This window comes from Pristis pectinata, chromosome 8, assembly GCF_009764475.1.
Source record: "Pristis pectinata isolate sPriPec2 chromosome 8, sPriPec2.1.pri, whole genome shotgun sequence".
Lineage (NCBI taxonomy): Eukaryota > Metazoa > Chordata > Chondrichthyes > Rhinopristiformes > Pristidae > Pristis > Pristis pectinata.
In genome coordinates this window covers 56,847,926-56,859,977 of record NC_067412.1, presented here as the reverse complement: position 1 = coordinate 56,859,977, position 12,052 = coordinate 56,847,926, and the positions used below count along the sequence as shown (strand labels likewise).

Sequence of the window (12,052 nt, the reverse complement as noted above, 5' to 3'; positions counted from 1 at the left end):
TACTCTTCAAAATAGTGTCATAGGATCACTGCAATGGGATCTTGGAGTTCCTATAATGCAGCACTTCTCTGTTATATTGTAAGAGCAGACTAGGATTTTGTGTTCAAGGGTAACTTCTCACAAAGACTTGTGTGCTACCAACAGTTCGTGGATATTTTACGAATGGAAGAAAAATGTGTTCTGAACATACTATATCCTGCCTTTTGCTCATTTAACAAAATATCCTATTTTCACATTTGTTTTCACCCTTACAGTCAGATATTGAAACTACATCTATGCCTTCGGCACCACCTGTTCAGATCATATCTTCATCTCCTTCTGTCCAGGTTATACGTAGCCTATCTTTTGAGGTATTGTTACTGCATTTATACATTTTCCATCTTGCCTTTCTAAATATTCCACGTCCACTCATTAGTATATGATTATTGTGTTATAAATTCGCAAGTCCTGCATTTCCACCTGCATGAAGGTTTTTCCCTTTTACATACAGCTTTCTTGACATAGGTTTGAAACAGCTTGTAATCGGAAGCTTGTTTGTTGTATATACTTGTTAGTGTGCAATGCAAACAAGAATTGTGTTGGAAAAAGTCTCAAGCACATTTGATGGTCTCAGTCCCATCCATGAATTGTGACACTTCCCCTGCAGTATTTCTTAGCTCCAGCAAATTTGCTCTTGGGTTCAGGTCTGGAACTATTACTATACACCATTTGATCATTGGGTCCATGCTGGATCCCAGCAGAGCAATCCCATCAGTCTCTTTCCCCATCTTATTTCTTATAGTCCTTCAACTTATTCTCTGATTTGTCCATCAACTTTGATGCTTTGGCCATTTATGCTAAAGGGTAATATAGACTAGCCAATTCATCAGCACTTTTCCAGAATGTGGGAGGAAACTAGAGCATCCAGTGAAAACACATGTGGTCATGAGGTGAACATGCCAACTCCACGTAGACAAAGCACTAGGTCAGAATCATTTGTAGATCCCTGGAGTTGACAGGTAACAGCACAGAGCCATGTTGCCCTTTAATTAGTTATTGAGTGAGTGATAGCAGCTTTGAATCAACTGCTGAATTAGCAGGTTAGTTGTTTTCTCCTTTTTCCTTAGGGACTGGGGTATGCGTATGCAGTTAAGAATTGCCTAGCCAGTTTACAAACAGCAAGTTACAATCTGCCATTCTGGGTGATGCCTCAAACCCTACATTTGCATCATTTCAGTTCCCAGAGTTGGAGTTTTGACAGATATCCTTTACCTTCCTGAGGCATTGCAGAAAACCGCATTTATTAATTTAACTGTTTTAAATATGAGACAGTAATTGAAACCAAATTTAGATACAATGCCCTTGTGTTCTTCATATGGTTTGGCATAGGTCTTGAATCATATAGATCAGATTAGAATTGATACTGTTGAATGATCTTAACTGGAGAAGCAATATGACAATTGACCTTTCTACCTTGAACTTGGGGAGGGTAAAATCATCAAATTGATAGCTATTTTGCCACTAAATATCGGTGTGCTTGTATAGGATTGGATATGATGGCTGCAATGATCACTGCAATTGAATAAATAGTTTGAGGGAGGTGTTTGAAAATAAATTTGTGTACCATTTGAAATTTCAGAAAGTGACTTCAAAATTTTTTTTAATTGCTGAAATCTGACTTTGAAAGCTTTGGAGATAAAGCTTTTGACAAGAAATAAAATATTAGTTAACATTTATTATATTCTATTACAGGAGGAAGGTAGGTCCATTGCCTTCTCCACCCCACCCTCAGCAGTACCATTTGGTCTCAAGCCTCGATCTGGTAAGTCGTATGATGTTTACTCTAAATCTCTCCACATTTCACGTACTGTTAAGCTCACATTATTATGTATAAATACTGAGGTTGGAAATTAATCTGTAAAATTAATCTACACAATGAATTTACAGGTAATTTTGATACATCAGTAAATGTGGTTATTACTATCATTTTATGTAGATATGACGACTATTCAAGGTTTCAGTATAAGTAAATAAGCTTTATATCTAAAGATCTAAGACAGTTTAGAAAGCTGCAGTCTGTAAGTTATCACTGTGGTCAAATTCTTGATTGGTTCACAAAGATACTACAGATAATTCAAACAATTATCTCCAAATAGAAGATAACTGAAGTTCCATTTAAAGATCCCAGACTTGAAAAATTGTCTTTTATTTAAAGAAAGGTATCCTTCTACTCTCTAGCATCCAGAGATTCTTTTTTGAATTGAATTAAAATGGTAGATAATATATAATTTGCATTTACAAACAGTCTTATTGTGAGTAATGGCAGAATACTGCAAGATATAAAGTATTTAGATGTGACGGAAAATTTACTACTTATACACATGAAATGTGGGTGATGTTGATCTTAAAAATTGTAAGTTTATAAACAGAAAAATTTTATACTTGAATGTGACATTTCACAACATTGAAAGTTACTCAGCAATGTACCTGATAGACTGGGCCATAATTTGTTGTGGCTTGGTACCTAAAAGTGTTTGCCATTTATTATACATGCTGTTGTATATTTGGGTTTCAAACTTTGTGTGCCAAATTGTTGAAAGTATGAATTGATAGTATTGCTGCTAGGCATTGCAGCTTAAGGTTCTGAGTGAACAGGGAAATCATTTGGATATCGACAAGATTGAAGGATTATAACAGCAGGACTGAACAGAAAGTATAAATTAGAATGGGCAAGTTCAATGCTAAATCAAGTATGAAAGGAGAAAGTGATTGGTTTGAGAGAAGAAAGGGAAAAATATCTTAAATTTAAAACTTCAAAAACTAAAAGCTGAAGGTGTGCAGTTTGGGTTTCTATCTAACATGGTATATATTTGCCTTGGAAGGGAGTGCAGCAAAGGTTCACCAGATTGATTCCTGGGACAGCAGGACCATGATATGAAGCAAGTTTGGGTCAATTAGTGACCTCCTGCTCAAGTAGTCCTCCTCAAAAAAAAACTCAGTCATATTTGTGGGAGGATTTTTCCAGTACAAAGCCATGCTGACTATCCCTAATCAGTCCCTGCCCCTTTCCAAATGTGCATAAGTCCTGTCCCTTAGAACTTTCTCCAATAATTTTCCAACCATTGACATAATGCTCACCAGCCTGTAGTTACCTGGCTTATCCTTGCTGCCCTTCTTAAATAAAGGAATGGCATCAGTCTTCTGGTACCTTGCCTGTGGCTAACAAAAATACAGAAATATCCATCATGGCCCCAGCAGTCTCCTCTCTTGTTTCCCATGGCAAAAATAAAAAAAAATCTGCGGATGCTAGAAATCTAAAATAAAAACATAAAATGCTGGAATACTCAGCAGGTCAGGCCACATCTGTGGGAAGAGGAATGGAGCAAATGTTTCTTACAAAGTCTTCCACTTGAAAAGTTGGTTCTGTTTCTCTTCCCACAGATTTGGCCTGACCTGAGTATTTCCAGCATTTTCTGTTTTTATTTTAAAATCTCATGCAGCCCTGGAGATTCATCCATTATTATGCATCCCATGGCATCTAATACTTCCTCCTCCTTAATACTGACATGCTCCAAATTATCCACATACTCCTCCCTGAACTTGCTATCCTTCTCCTTGATGAATGCACACCAGAAGTATTCATTTGGGACCTCCCCATTATCCCCTGGCTCCACACATGAATTACCCCTTTGGTTCCTAAGGAGACCCACTCTTTCCCTAGCTACCCTCTTGTTCCTAATAAACGTAGAATGACCTAGGATTATCCTTAATCTTAATTGCCAAGGATATTTCATGGCTTCTTTTTACCTAATTTTTTTTAAGTACTTTCTATATTCCTCAGGGGACCCATTTGATTTTAGTTGTTTATACATCAGGTTCTTCCTTTTCCTTCCTGGTCAAACCTTTGATAAATAACCTTTGTCATCCCAGGTTCTCATCTTTGCCTTTGCCGTTACCAGAACATGCTGGCCCTGAACCCTGAATATCTCTTTTAAAAGACTCCCATGTCAGATGTGTTACCCGCAAACATCTGCTCCCAATCTACTTCCACCAGGTTCTCTCTGGAGTTATTGAAATTAGCTTTCTCCCAATTTGTGACCTTCACTTTAGGACCGCCCTTATCTCTTTCCATAACTACCGTGAAACCTAAAGAATTATAGTCACAGTTTATAAAGTGTTCCTCAGCAACACTTCCACCACCTGCCTAGTTTCATTTCCTGAGGTAAGGTCAAGTACAGCCCATTCTCTGGTAGAATGATCTATATGTTGTCTCAAAAAAATATCTTGGACGCACTTACAAATTCCGCCCCATCGAAGCCTCGTGTACCAAGGCAATCCCAGTCAATATTGGGAAAGTTTAAAAATCCTCCACTATTGCAACCCTATTGTTTTTATGCCTTACTGTGATTTTCTTGCATGTCTCTAATTCCTGCTGAAAATTGAACTCATGCATAACCCCAGCAAAATGATCACTCCTCTCTTATTCTTTTCTACCCCAGTGTCATTGTTGGATAACTCCTCCAGGATATCCTCCCTGTGTACTACTGTGGCATTCTCCCTGTTTAGAAGTGTGACACCCTCTCCTCTTCTGCATCCTCTCTATCACACCAGAATATTAAGCTGCTAGTCCTGCCCTTCACTCAACCATGTCTCTATGATTGGAATAATATTGTAATTCCAAGTGCTGATCCATGCTCTAAAGTCATCTGACTTTCTCATAAGGCTCCTTTCATTAAAGTATATGCATTTGAGTCTACTGGCCCCCACCCCCATAGTCCCTTACCTGCCTCTGTCTGTTCTGCCCACTGAACCTCCTTGATCTATCCTCATAGATTCAGGTCAATCTTCTCACCTGTTGCACTGTTACTGGGTTTCTCAACCCCAGGCCAAAATATTCAAACCCTCCTGACAAGCATGCTCAAATCTCCCTGCAAGAATTTTGTCTTCTTCCAGTTTAGGTATAACCTGAACTTGTATAGGTCCCACCTGCTCCAGAAGTGCTCAAATCCCTCCCTCTTCCACCCGCTCTTAAATCACACATTTGTCTATCCTATTCTCCTATTTTTAACCTTGCTAGCATGTGGCACAGGAAGTGATCCCAAGATCATGACACTAGAGGTCCTGTATTTTAATGTTCTGCTTTCTAAATTCACTCTGTAGGACCTTATCCCTCTTTCTACCTATAACATCTGCCTGTTCTCCTTCCCCCTTCAGAATGTTCTGTACTTGCACCAAAACATCCTTGACCCTGGCACTAGGGAAGCAACAGACCATTCTGGAATCTCGCTCTTGGCCATATAAATTCCTCTCAGTTCTCCTCACTAACAACTCTCCTAACACTATTGCTTGCCAAGACTTTTTCCCTTCCCTGCTATGCATTAGAGCCAACCATGGTGGCACAAACTTGGTGGCTGCTGCAACTTTCCTCTGAGAAGTCATCTCACCACCCCCCCCCCCCCCACAAAAAACAACAGAATCCAAAATGGTATACCTGTTTGAGAAGGAAATTACTAAAACAGACTCCTGAACTACCTGCTCTTACTGCATTTCCTGGTGGTCACCCATCTCCTCTTTTTGTACCTGGGGCATGACCAAGTCACTAAACAAATTATCTACCACATTTTCCACATCCTGGATGTAAAAATAGGGGGCTATGTGGGAGGGGTTAGATAGATCTTAGAGCAGGATAAAATGTCGGCATGACATTGTGGGCCAAAGGGCCTGTACTGTGCTGTAGTGTTCTATGTCTATGGATACTCCATCGTGAGCCCAGCCACAACTCCATCAGCTCTGTGGTCTGACAGGAGCTACAGCTAGGCACACTTCTGGCAGATATGTTCACCAGGGACTTTGGAAATGTCCCTGATCGTCCACATCCTGCAGGAGAAGCATACCACTCCCCTACCCTCCATAACCTTTATCCCCAGTCCCTCCCTCCTAGGAAAGGGAAGACAAAAAAACACTTTATCACTACTCGCCCTCCTCACTGAAGCCTGATGCTCAGCAGACCCTGCACTTTGACATCAACAGCCCCTCTCAAAATGGCTATTCCCAAGGTGGCTGTCCTTCTCTATGGCACTCCTTTTATATCTCACTCTCAACAATCCCATGGTGCCACCTGTCTTGATGCATCCTCTAGGCCTTGCCTCCACTCCACCCTTCCTGGCAATCCTTTTATACCTCACTCTAGATGATCCCACAGATGCTCTTGCTCTCAATATCACCTCGAGGCAGTTGAACATTGCACTTAAAACAGGCTGTGGGACCCCCTCTCAGTATTTGGAAAGGATGGACTTGGGGAAAATGTGATATAATGACACAGTTCTGGCTGTCATTGCTTATGTCCCAAGATTTCAGCTGATATTGGCTTTTTTTTATTTTAACAGCTTTCACCCGTCCATCTCGTCAGGAGTTTGGAGCAATGGACCCAGGATTTACTATTCGAAGGAAGATGGAACACCTAAGAGAGGAATTGGAACAAATTAGGCAGCTTAAACAGGTAAAAAATGTGAAACCATTTCTCCTTAATTGTTCCTATCAGCATGTCTTGAACTTGCCAATGTTACAAAAGTAGGCAACTAAGTAGAATCATGTAGTTACAGAACTATTGTTTGAAGGTGCAAGTCCAAAGAGCTGTCAGAGTCTATATAGATACATATATATCATTAGAGTTCCATAGAAGGTAGTAATCAACAAGACTAATAAACTGCTGGTTTTTATACATGGAGGTCTAGAGTACAAGTGATAGAAGCTATTCTATAGCAACCAAAGTGCTTGTTACCTGAAATCTGCAAGGAGACTTAATCAAATTATTCACCATGATTTAGAAGGTTGAAAGGCAATTTGATTGAAATTTTCAAGGTATTAAGGGGTGGTGATCTGGTGGATGGAGAAGAAACCTGTTCAATTAGTTGGGTAGTCTGTAGCTTTTTGGATTAAAGCCAACACATATCAAGGATGTAGTTGAAAACATTTCCTCATGCAAAGGTTGGTGGAAGTTTTAAATTGGTTAAATTAATTTTAAAATTTTCACAGATCTTTGTTAATCAAAACTGCAAGAGAAAATGGAGTATGGGTTTGCGTACTTTGTTGTATACAAACTAGGAGTGGGCCACTCTGCCTTCTGTGCGTTTAATAGCATCACGCTGAACTGATGATAACCTCAACTCCATGTTCCCATATATCCCTGGTTAAAAATATTCAAAGATTCTGCTTCCACTGCTGTTTGAGAAAGAGTTCCAAGGAGTTAAAGACCTTTTAGGGGAAAAAAGTGCCTCATTTCCATCATAAATGGGCAACACTTTGTTCTTAAACACTGCCTAGTTCTAGATTTTTCCACAAGGGAGAAAATCTTCTCCACATGCATTCTATCAGGACCCCTTGGTTAAGACATTATGTCACTGAATGGTAGACCAGACTAAATGGCCTACTTGTTGCTTTGTTCTTAGCAGATCAACGATTCTTTTAAACCTGTTTTCTTATTCAGTTAGAACCTTGATCTGTACCTCGTACCCCCTTACTCTTTATCCCTCGATATTGTAATGATTAATAGCAATTAGTTATAAGAACACAATGGAAGGAAATACATTGTGTAGTGGCATTATATCTGGACTACAAATGGTTCTTCTAAAATCACGTTCATTGAAGATGTTGTTTATGAAAATGTTGTTTATGGATGAGGGAAAGATGATGGACAATGCAAGAGGCGATCTTGATACTGGAAAGGTATTTGCTAAAGCCCCTCAGAACATGTAGCTGGCTGCAGTGAAAACTGAAAGGTAAAGTTGTGTTCATAGCAATTTATAATGTTTTATTGAAACAGCCATAACGGGTCAGCTGTAGAACATTTGAAAAACACAATAGCTGAAGAATGTGTGAGTCAGATTGACAAAACTAAAGGCATTTTGCGCAACTTGCATTATAAAAACACAAATGTCTTGCAGGCAAAGAAATGTGCTGTCCTTTTCACAGTCAAGCCACAGGTGATTACAGACACAAAGCATTGGACAAGGGCCAATTTGATCAAAACAAATGTATTAAAATTGGATAAACCACTTGGCATTGGAGTGCCACCAGACTCTGACACAAAAGATGGACCCAGCCCAGTTGATCCTGCAAAGCCCTCTTTGATAACATGTGCTGTCTGCCTAAGTTGTAAGAGCCATCCCAAAGCATAGTTGAATAGTATTCTAACATAATCATAATAATGGAATCCTATCTTATAGCTGATGTCTCAGACTTGTTCCTAATCCATAGATTTCCCCAGCTCCACTGCCAGGACTGGTACACTGGGAGCAACACAGTGTCATACTGGGAGTAGCACCAAGAATGCTCAACATTAACTCATGGCATTGGGTCAGATATAGAAAAGGAAAGCAGTATTCCGCACCCCCCCCCCCAAAGAAAAAAATGCCCCCTGTGTTACTGACCAAGTCCTGAAGCACATATCTGGTGTATTGGATATGGAGCAGGTCATGAGGGAACTAACCTTAAGCAAAAAGATATTTAGCTTTGACCTCACCAATCCACTATCACAGATACACAGCAGTACCTACAGGTATGACCAGTGCCTGTGTGGAAGAAGTTTGCTCTAAAGCTGGCCCCTACTCCAGTAGAGCAACAACAGCAACTTCTGTTTACTAAAGTGGAAAATTACCCAGGAATATCCTGTCCACACAAAGCAGGACAGATCTAATCTAGCCAATAATCCTTTGTAAGGCATTGGAAAACAACAACGTGGAGACTTATTAAATAGTACTTACTGGTAAATGCTTTGTTTCTGCTCAGATTGCTTTGTTTTTCAGGACTAGTAGGCTCCAAATTTCAAATCAGCCGTAGTCCAAAAATGTCAGCAAATTTGAGATCAACTGTCCTTGACATTAAGGCAGCATTTGACAGAGTATAGCATCAGGCACACTTTAGGAGTCTGATGGAATACTGTCCACTTGCATGAAAATGGCTCCAAAAACACTTCTAAAGTCATCCAGGATAAAAGAAGCTGTTAGATTTGTACCTCATCCACCACTCATTCCTTCCAATATCATTGTCACCTCTACTTTTAAAAAAAATTGCCATAAAGCATCTCACCCAGACCCCTTTGGCAGGAATGGATGCTCAGAAGATTTAAAGATAAAATAATATTAATAGATTTCTCATTGTATACCCCTGGTAATATGGGGGTAGGTTTGGGGAGGAGGATGGCACAGTCCAGGATAAGGACTGTGTTTTCTGTGGACACCTTGGAATATAGTCAGTAATCCAGACACGCATTGTGTAGAAAGCAGCAATAGTTATGATTTTTTTTGATTTTGAACACTCATTTGAATATTGCAAGTTATCATGGATTGAATATATTTCATCTGTCTTGGGGGGAAAGAAAAGAGTTCTCGCATTCCTCATTACGGTTTTCTGATTGCAGTTTACTCATTAACTGTAAGGCTAGAATATCTGAGGTTTTGACTCTTGTTTGGTATGAAACTGCTTGAGGGAAAATTAGCATAAATGAAAAATACTAAGGATTCATCAATTTTCTCATTCTGTGCTCAATGCTTATTGAAAAAATTAGGGAAGACTCTTCTGAAAGAAAGTAACCTCTGCCATTTTCTTCTCTGTATACTTTGTGCTTAATTGCTTTTAAAGTGAAATAAACTTCTTTCCCTCCCCTTAAACAGAACCTTGAATTAAGGTTAAAAGTCGTTTTGCCAGAAGACATAGGTGCAGCTTTAATGGATGGGGTGGTACTGTGCCATCTTGCCAATCATATTCGTCCACGATCAGTGGCCAGCATCCATGTCCCATCACCAGCAGTGGTAAGTCTGTCAGTTATAACATTTGTATTGATTGTTGACAAATATGTCAATTCCACCAATATTTCTATCACAGGCATGGTATATGTTAGAATTGTGTCATTATGTTTCTGTGATCCCATGAAGATGAAAATTTACAGTGAAAAACTTTCTTTTGCATGCCATTCATACAGATCATTTCATCACATCAGTACATTGACGTAATACAAGAGAAAAACTGACAGAATGTAGAAAAAAGTGTTGCAGTTACAGAGAAAGTGCAGTGCAGGCAGACAATAAGGTGCAAGGCCATGTTGAGGTAGATAGTGAGGTCAAGTCCATCTTATCGTGAGGGGATCATTCAGTAGTCTTACAACAGCGGGATAGAAGCTGTCTTTGAGCCTGGTGGTGCGTGTTTTCAGGCTTTTGTATCTTCTGCCCGATGGGAGGAGGGAGAAGAGAAAGTGTTTGGGGTGGGTGGGGTCTTAAGTTGGCTGCTTTACTGAGGCAGCAAGAAGTGTAGACAGAGTCTATGGAGAGGAAGCTAGTTGTTGTGATGTGCCGAGCTGCGTCCACAATTCTCTGCAGTTTCTTGTGGTCTCCAGCAGAGCAGTTGACATACCAAGCTGTGATGCTTGGTATTTTGAAGTTTAAAATGGACAATGACTGAATTGAGAATTCAGCCCTTGCCCATCACAAGGAAGAAACATACAGCTGAGAGAAAATGGGATATAGGACCTTGGAAAGACAGATAAAGGGAGAGTTAAATTTAGCAGTGAAGAAAGGCAACATATAGGTGGATTCCTGAGCAACTAGATCAGTATTTGCCTATAACAAGAATCACAAAATAAAGAGCAATAAAAATTAGGTGGTCACCAATCGTCAATCAATTTTAGTTCTCTACCTTTCCATGTTTTGCCTAACAAAGTCCTTATTCAACTCTGTTCAAAATATTCTAGTTTTGCCCCAGGGGAAACATACCCTGTTGATAATTAGTGTTCAAGAAATGGACTCTAAATTCTCTCCTTGTTCATAGAACATAGAACACTACAGCACAGTACAGGCCCTTCGGCCCACAATGTTGTGCTGACATTTTATCTAGGTCTAAGATCTATCTAACCCTTCCCTCCCACATAGCCCCCTATTTTTCTATCATTCATGTGTCTATCTAAGAGTATCTTAAACGTCCCTAATGTATCTGCCCCCACAACCTCTGCTGGCAGTGCGTTCCACACACCCACCATTCTCTGTGTAAAACAAAAACTGACCCCCGACATCCCCCTTATACCTTCCTCCAATCATCTTAAAATTATGTCCCCTCATGTTAGCCATTGTCGCACCGGGAAAGTGTCTCTGACTGTCCACTCACTCTATGCCTCTTATCTTGTATACCTCTATCAAATCCCCTCTCATCCTCCTCTCCAAAGAGAAAAGCCCTAGCTTGCTCAACCTATCCTCATAAGACATGCTCTCCAATCCAGGTAACACCTGGTAAATCTCTTCTGCACCCTCTCTAAAGCTTCCACATCCTTTCTATAATGAGGTGACCAGAACTGAACACAATACTCAAGTGTGGTCTGACCAGAGTTCTATAGAGCTGCAACATCACCTTGCAGCTCTTGAACTCAATAATGAAGGCCAACGCTCCATACGCCTTCTTAACAACCCTATCAACCTGCGTGGCCTCCTTGAGGATCTATGGACGTGGACCCCAAGATCTCTCTGTTCCTCCACAAGTGCTCATTCTGAGTCTATGACCTACTTGCCAACCAGTTAAACCAGTCTTCCTCTATCTACTCTCTCAATATCTTTTCGTATTTTCGTGAAACTTTTAGTAGATTTTTTACATTTTTATTCAGTTATTTCATGAGATGTGGATGTTGCTGTCAAGGGCAGCGCCTTTGCTTGCCCTGAATTATCCTTAAGACATGATAGTGAGACCCCTTCTTGAACTGCAGCAGTCCTTTGTGTTTTTTTTGGCCCTTTTGAGTCTGGTCAAAAAAAACCTACCCAACCTAATCCCAGCTTCCAGTATCACACATAGCCCTGCAAGTCACAGCTCTTCATATGCATGTCCAAGTGGTTAAGATAGTCTCTGCCTCAGTTCCCTACTGCTCTTTTGATGAAATTCTCTTTACTTGTCTCCGTTCCGATCATTGTACCAGTTACTTAAAATTTTCTTTTGAGCCCTCTACTGAAGGAAGTGAGCCCTTCCAATTTTAGGCACCTCATAAATGTATACACCTCAATTAAGTCCCCAATCAGCCTCCTCTGTTCAAAAGAAGACA

At 40.1% G+C, this 12,052-nt stretch overlaps 1 protein-coding gene across 1 annotated transcript in view; it reads left to right on the top strand.

Annotated features, from left to right (window-relative positions):
- lrch2 (leucine-rich repeats and calponin homology (CH) domain containing 2) overlaps positions 1-12,052 on the top strand; it is a 141,628-nt gene that overhangs the window by 118,058 nt on the left and 11,518 nt on the right. The window contains 4 exon segments of the mRNA XM_052021069.1: positions 255-350; positions 1,732-1,801; positions 6,366-6,478; positions 9,651-9,788. Coding sequence (XP_051877029.1) covers positions 255-350; positions 1,732-1,801; positions 6,366-6,478; positions 9,651-9,788 — 417 coding nt within the window.